Source organism: Otolemur garnettii, unplaced genomic scaffold (genome assembly GCF_000181295.1).
Source record: "Otolemur garnettii isolate 467f Iridium unplaced genomic scaffold, OtoGar3 scaffold00132, whole genome shotgun sequence".
NCBI lineage: Eukaryota > Metazoa > Chordata > Mammalia > Primates > Galagidae > Otolemur > Otolemur garnettii.
This window is the reverse complement of record NW_003852527.1, coordinates 4,141,846-4,150,257: the sequence shown is the minus strand read 5'-3', so window position 1 is coordinate 4,150,257 and position 8,412 is coordinate 4,141,846. Positions and strand designations below refer to the sequence as shown.

The 8,412-nt window shown below is 34.0% G+C and overlaps 1 protein-coding gene across 1 annotated transcript in view; it reads right to left on the bottom strand.

Moving 5' to 3' along the window:
- MMS22L (MMS22 like, DNA repair protein) overlaps positions 1-8,412 on the bottom strand; it is a 134,353-nt gene that overhangs the window by 114,480 nt on the left and 11,461 nt on the right. The window contains exons 7-8 of the mRNA XM_003798217.2: positions 5,158-5,248; positions 2,697-2,827 (exon numbers count right to left, since the gene is read on the bottom strand). Coding sequence (XP_003798265.1) covers positions 2,697-2,827; positions 5,158-5,248 — 222 coding nt within the window. The remainder of the gene's footprint in view (positions 1-2,696; positions 2,828-5,157; positions 5,249-8,412) is intronic.

Genomic DNA, 8,412 nt, shown 5'->3' with positions numbered 1-8,412 from the left:
AAAAAAAAAAAAAAGCCAGGCATTGTGGCAGGCACCTGTAGTCCCAGCTACTTGGGAGGCTGAGGCAAGAGAATTACCTAAGCCCAAAAGGTGGAGGTTGCTTGAGATGTGACGCCAGGGCACTCTACCAAGTGTGAGAAACTGAGACTCTATCTCTAAAAAAAAGAAATAAAAAATAAAATAAACTGTATTAGGACAACTAGATATCCACATGTAAAATAACAAATTTAAACCTTATTTCACACCATATACGACTCAAAGCACATTAAAGATGTAAGTGTAACACCTGAAACCATAACACTAGGACAAGAAAACATAGGGGAAAATGTGTATAACATTGGTCCAGACAATGATTTATTAGATATCCCCAATTGCATAGGTAATAAAGATGAAAACAGACAAATGGGATTAAATGAACTAAAAAGGAAACTTTTCAGAGCAAAGAAAATAATCAACAAAATGAAAAGAGTACCTACAGAAAAATGGTAGAAAATATTTGCAAACCATAATCTGATAAGAGTTTAACACCTAAAATACATTAGAAACTCAAACTACTCAATAGCAAGAAAATAAATACCTAGATTATAAAGTGGACAAAGGATCTTTAAAGATATTTCTTAAAGGAAAACATACCAATAGTCAACAGGTAGATTAAAAAATGTTCACCATCATCTCAGAATGTGATGATCACTAATCATCACAGAAATGCAACTTAAAACTTAATAACCTGTTAGATAAGTTGCTATCAAAAAGATAAAAGATAACACGTGTTGTCAAGGATGCAGACAAAAAGAAAACTCTTGCACACTATGGGTAAGAATGTAAATTAGTGCAGCCATTACAAAATACAATATAGACATTCCTCAAAACACTATCCAGCAGTCCCACTATATGGAAAGAAAATGATCCAGCAATCCTTCTATAAGGAAAGAAAATTAAATCAGTATTTTGAAGAGGTATCTGCACTCCCATGTTCACTGTAGCATTATTCACAATATCCAAGATACAGAATCAACCAAAATGTCCATCAAAGGATGAATAAAGAAAATGCAACATATATATATACACACACACACACAATGGAATATGTTCATGTGTCACTTAACGATGCGATTTTCTGAGATAAGTGTCATTGTTACTGATCTTATTCTTGTGTGAACACCATTAGAGTGTACTTAAAGCTTTTTAGCTACTATACACCTAGACTATATTGTAAAAACTACCCGTATATGCCATCTGTCATTGACCACAATGTTGTTATACAGGGCATGACCATACTATTCAGCCTTAAAACCAAGGAAATCCTATTATTTACAACAACATAGATGAACCCATAGGATGTTATGTTAAGTGAAAGAAGTCAGGCACAGAAAAATGAGTACCACTTAATCTTACTTTACATGTAAAACCTAGAAAAGTGGAACTCATTGAAGCAGAGAGTGGAATGATGGCTACCAAAGGGTGGGAAGGAGGAGGAGGAGACATTGGACAAAATATATAAAATTTCAGTTGGATAAGAGGAATAAGTGTACCATGGAGACCACAGTTAACAACAACGTACCATATAAGAGAATAGATTTTAAACGGTCTCACCATAAAAAAAAAATTATAAAGATAGGAGACAATGTATACATTAATTAGTGCTATTTAGCCATTCTACAATGTATGCATGTACCGTGCTGTGTGATAAATATGTTCATTATTTTATTTCGTTAAAAAAAATAAATTTTTCAGTAGCACCTTCAAATCAGTGTTCCTCTTAAACATTCTATGATAAATGCAATTTACTGAAAACACATAATTTAACCCATGACTCTAGACCAAACAAAATCCTTGCTTTAAATTTCTGAAATAACTTTAGCTAAGTATTCATTTATTTTATTATAACATACGGCAATACAACAGACTATAAGTGGTTTGCGTCTTCTATCTGAAGAGGAGAAGTTAAATTTTCAGTCACCTTGTAAACATCTTATTTTTGATAAGATAAGGCTATTTTCTTTAAAACAACGAAGGGCCACGTGGTTGCTCACGTCTGTAATCCTAGCACTTGGGAGGCCCAGATGGGTGGATTGCCTGACCTCACAGTTTCGAGACCCAGCCTGAGCCAGAGCAAGACCTCATCTCTAAAAAAAGCCAGGTGCTGTGGTGGGAACCTATAGTCCCAGCTTCCTGGAAGACTGAGACAAGAGAATCACTTGAGCCAAGAGTTTGAGGTTACTGTGAGCTATAATACCACAGCACTCTATCAAGGGTGACAAACTGAGACTCTGTCTTAACAAACAAACAAACAAACAAACAAAATTACTCCAAATACTAATTCCAGCCAGCTTTAAATGTTTAAATCAAAATTCATCCCCCTTTCAGTGGCCACATAATACAGGGTGTCCTCAAAATTGCCATAAAGTCACCACACATAGGGAAAATGGAAAATTGTAGCTAAACATATCTTTATTTACAATATTCATTACAAAATTTTACAGTGAATATTTTATAAATAGATACATTTAGCTACCAATTTCCCATTTTCCTTATGTATGACAACTTTAGGGACACCCGGCAGTAATAAAATATAAAATCACAAAGATTAACACATAAACCACTTTAGGTTAAATTCTTACAGATTAAACCACATGCATTAAGGACTGAATACTACCTTTAAGTATAAAAATACAAATAAACTCTTAAAGCATTACCTTGTCATACCTGTTGAGGGACAGGCTTATTAAATCACACAGCAGATTTTCACATTGTTCTTCAAACAGGCTAACATTGGTTAAATTGTCTCCTGCCAGATTCATAAACTGATGACCAAATATAACTTGCTCTGAAAATGTAATAAATTCAGTTTAAAATGACATTAGATTTTACTAATTTATAAAGAAAAAGTATATTTTTACAATAAAACTGAAACATATAGTTTCTTAAACAGTTCTGCAATAAAATTTGAATCTGAGCACAATTTTCTTATATTAGCACTGATAAGTATTATCTCAAAAAGTTTCCAATCCTTGGGAACCACTTAATAAACTTCTCCTTTCCTAATTAAGTCCATCTTGTAAAAGTATTAATGCAATGTTACTTTAAAAAAGAGGGAATACCAGAAAGTCACCACCTAATCACATTTTTAACAAAGTTTTTAAAACGTAATTCTTTTTTTTTTTTTTTAAAAGAGTCTCATTTTGTGGCTCAGTGCCAGCCACATACACTGAGGCTGGTGGGTTTAAATCTGGCCCAGGCCAGCTAAAACAACAATGAACAACTGCAACAAAAAATAGGCGCTGTGGCGGCGCCTGCAGTCCCAGGTACTGGGAGGCTGAGGCAAGAGAATTGCTTAAGCCCAGGAGTTTGAGGTTGCTATGAGCTGTGATGCCATAGCACTCTACCCAGGGCAACATAATGAAACTCTTATCAAGCTGGTAGAATTCCATGGAATCATCATAGCATGGCAAACTCCTGGGCTCAGGGAGCCTCTTGCTTCAGCTTCCTAAGTAGCTAGGTCTCCAGGTGCCCACCAGGACATCCGTCTGGCCAGTTTTTCTATTTTCTATTTCTATTTTTAGAAATAGAAATCTCTATAATGGGGTCTCATACTTGCTCAGGCAGGTCTCCAACTCCTGAGCTAAAGCAATCCACCAGCTTCAGCCTCTCAGAGAGCTAGGATTATAGGTGTGAGTGACAGCACCCAGCCTAAAACATTATTCTTCTAATAAATACTGATAAGCTGGCCATACGCAATTGTTTTGTGGCATAAAATAGAGCAAAGCAAGGTAACAGATAACAAAAATTTATACCTATATCAGAGTAAGTCCATTTGAGTACTATTCTAAGGAAATACATGAAAAAGAGTCCACATGAGAGAAGAAATTACATACATATTTGTGCACACCCTTGTATGTTTACATTTATGTGTGTGTATATATATAAATACAGACATATATATTTGTTTATCAATTGAAAAGCAGATGCTAGAGTGTTATCTTTACAATCTAAATAAAAGGTTGGTAAAAGAACTTAAAAGATGCCAAACAAGGCCTAACATGACAGTTCACATCTGTATTCCTAACACTCTGTGGGCCGAGGTGGGTAGACTGTGTGAGCTCAGGAGTTCAACATCAGCCTGAGTCAGAGCAAAACCCCGTCTCTAAAAATAGTGGGGCATTGTGGTGGGTGCCTATAGTCCCAGCTACTGGGAATGCTGAGGAATGATAATCGCTTGAGCCCAAGAGTTCAAGGCTGCTGTGAGCTTTGACACCACAGTACTCTACCAAAGGTGACAAAGTAAGACTCTGTCTTAAAAAGAAAAAACTTAAAAAAAAAAGCCATACAGCAAGATCAAGAAGTGAACAGATAATCTATGAAAGAAAGGATTATTATCCATAATATATATAAACTCATAAAAGGTAAAATTTGCAAAACATGACAAACAAGTAATTAATAAAGAAAATATAAACAAATTTATGTAAAGATGTTCAACTTCACTGGTAACAAAGACATAAAAATTAAAGAAATTAAAGAAATTAAATGTAATTTTCCACATATTAATTACAAAAAATAAAAAATAATTCAAAGAATTATATTGGCAGGAGTGTAAGGAAAAGGCATGCTAACAATTATATAAATTGCTAAGACTTGCTATATGGTAAAGAGCACCATATACGTTAAAATTGTAACGTGGCATTCTACTTCTAAGAATCTATTTCATTGAATAACTATATAAGATTACAAGATATATATTTACACACAAATGTTCAGTGAAAAATTTGAAATATCAGAAATATTGATACAATTTATCAAAAATAGACTAGATATGGCTAAATATAGCAGACTCATAACATGAAGCCCTTAAATAGATAAAGTAGAAATATATAAACAGATCTGTTAAAAAACTGCTACATGATATCACCTGTGTTAGAAACAAAAACAAAATTCTACCTGTGAATTTCTACATATGTACACTAAGAAAAAAAAAACAAAACTAAGCTACTTCCAAAAGTTCTCTCTGCAAAAACAGAGTAAATCTTTCATTTTTTACTTTGGCTATCATTTGATTTCTTAAAAAATAACAAAAAGCACTTATTATTTGCATTATTTTAAAAAGCAATCAAAGTTTAGGTTTAAAAAAAAAAAAGACATACATCAGAAATCCAAACTTACTCAATTTTTCTCCCAGCATGTGAAGAATTTCTAACACCAGCCAGTGGATATCTAAGTGAAGATGTAATAAATGCCAGGATGGTGGGAAAAGCTGCAAAGGACATTGTCAACTGTGAGTGAGAATTCAGTAATTCTTCACTAGGTATTTACAGTGGGTCACAACACTCCTCCATAAACACCAGGAAAAAGAACCAATTAACCTACCACTATTCAAAACCTCAGAGAAAAACCTATGTCTTGTTCGTTAGAGGATTCTTTCACCAAAGATCTTTAAAAGCAGGATATATGTTGGTTAAGACAGACCCACATGGAGACTACTGAGTTGACTTGAATAGTAAAGGTCCCTTCCAACCAACCTCTGATTCTACTTAAGCTGCAAGGCAGTAAAAGAATTTAGAACACTTATTTTCATAATTTTGTTTTAGAATTTAGCTAGAAAAATGTTTTGCTTAACGTGATGAGTACCCAGGAACTCCTATGAAAATTTTTAACAAGAGAACTTTATCCCCATTAAGACATGAAAGTTAAAAAAAGTGAAGAAATACACCACGCCATTCACACATTAGGATTTAAACCCAATTCTATCTGATTCAAAAATCAGCACTTTTACCTACTGTGCACTGTATGTGTACTGGATTACCAATAACTTCTCTCCAGTCAACATGTAGTATCAATATAAAAATAAATACAATGGCACATACATGTTCCATTAAAACAACTAGAAAGAATGACGAAGAAACTTGCCTTTTCAAACAAAATAAAATGCTACACTAATAACAGTACTGACACAGGAACAGATAATAAACAAATACCAAGAATAGGGGAGAAATGGATAAAGTGGTATATCTCAAATCAGGAAAAAGCATCGCTCATTTGATGAAAGATAGGATTAACTTTTGCATTCACAAAAAAATTAAGATTTCCTACTTCATTTCATATTTTTAAAGAGATAAAAAGATAAATGTAAACATCAAAATATTTTGTAAAAACAGCACAAAAAAGAAAACATTGACAAATATTAGGTCATTAAATCTGAAATGTCTAATTTCAAATCAAAAGTTCGTTATATTTCAAGCAAGAAGCAGTACTATTAATCTAAGTATACATCTAACCTTCTGACAGTTTTGCCACCTTAACAGTAGCTTGTTTATGCCAGCAGTGAAGAAACCTGGAAGTGGTAGTCAGATGGCATAAAATCTGGTGAACACAGTGGATGATACAGAGTTTCCAAGTCCAGTTTTTGTTTGAGCAGTGTTTTTTTGTGCAACAGTGTTGTCTTACAAGAGAACTGGCCTGTCTCTACTGAGCAATCTTGGCTGCTTAATTGCAAGCATCCTCGCCATTTTCTCCAACTGGTTGCAGTGGAAATCTGCTGTAAGTCCAACTGGGTTTCATTAAGTGGTAGTGGATAGTAACAATGCTGGACCACCAAAGAGACATTAACTTTTTGTGATGAATATTCAGTTTTGGACTGTGGTTCAGCACTTCATCTTTATCAACCATTGTGCTGAACATCTGCAATTGTCAAAAAATAATCCCTTTTCCCTCACACATAACAATTCCGTGCAAAAATGGCTTGCCTTTATGCTGTGACAGCAAAGAAAGGCAGGTTTCTAGACGACTCCTCTTCTGACACTCACGTAATTCATGTGGAACCCATCTATCCACCTTGTTTACCTTGCCGATTTGTTTCAAATGGTCCAATATTGTTAGAGTAGCAACATCCAACCTGGCTGCTAATTCATGTGTAGGTTGAGACAGACTGACTTCCACTACAGCTTTCAGCTCTTCATTATCCACCTCGGTCTCAGGTTGCCAATGTGGCTTATTTTCAAGATTAAAATCACCACAGCGGAACTTTCCAGACCACTGATGTACTATGTATTCATTAGCCACATTCTTGCCAAACAGTTCATTAATATCTTGAGCTATCTGCACTGTAGTGGTTCCACAATGGAACTCACAATCAAAATAACACACATTTATATTTACTCATGGTTTCACAAAAATTGCTCTAAAAAAAAATTGAAAGATAACCACAAACCAAACGTGTTTAAAAGAATGAGGATGTAGTAAAATGTCAAAGATATCAACTGTCAATCCTAGTACTTAAGAAAATTGGACATTTCATACTTAATAACCTAATATAACTATATAAAAAACTTAAATCATCCGCCTGGGAAGTTAGCTTAGTGAAAAAGAAAAGATAAATGGAAGAAATCACAGTGGAACCTCCACAGTTGACCACCTCCTTACACTGACCACCTCAAGTTGACCCCATTTTCAGTCTGGACGTGCACTCCCATGTACGTATCAGGACAGCTGGCCTTGCTCCTTATGTTGACTACCTATGCATGTTGTCCACTGGGGACTCAACTTACAAAGGTTCTACTGTATCTGTAAAGCATAATATCCAACAAATAATATCTCTAATTAAAAGAGTTCCTAAAAAATAGTAAGACAGAAGCTCAATCAGAAATACCAATTATAACAAGACTTTTTCATATAAAGAATGATAAAATACAATGAATATAGTTTTAAAAGATGCTTTTTTTTGTTGTTTCAAGAAGGAATAGTTTTGTGATTTTTTTATTGAAGACTAAGTTCCCTTGCTTTACGAAATCAGTCTTTTGAGCCTTAAATAGCCTATCTTTCTAAGTCTGCCTAATTAAAAAGCCCATGAAAGGGAAAACGTTCTTTGAGGAGCGTTGTGCACAAATTTTTATTTCTGTTGCTTCATAAATTATTCACTTCTATTCTTAGGCACTTGATAGATATCCAGAAAATAAAATCCAGCCCAATTTACAGACACTAGAAAGAAAGGAATATATCCCTTCCCTTACAGTCTACCCATGAATTTTTACATAATGATATGATTAAAAGCAATATTGATCTCTGATTAAAAAGTAAGTTTTTGTTGTTTTTGTTAAATTTCACAGAAATAGATAAACATTTAATTACATCTTACATTTTAACAAAGATGTGCATAAAAACTGAATATTATTCAAGCTGGTGATGTCAAATATAATGGATAGGGTTGAGAGTTCAGGGAATCTCATTGTGAATTATCATAATTTGTCATTCACAAGTTCCTATCTCCATATGCAGAATCTGTTACTTATCTACAAGCTGGGCCATTATTATGTATAAGCTCTGCCATGCTATCAATAAAAATTTTTAAAAACAAAACTTCAGAGGGAACAATTATCACAGCAAAGAAAAAGAGCATAGTCAAAACAATCTTAAAAAAAATTT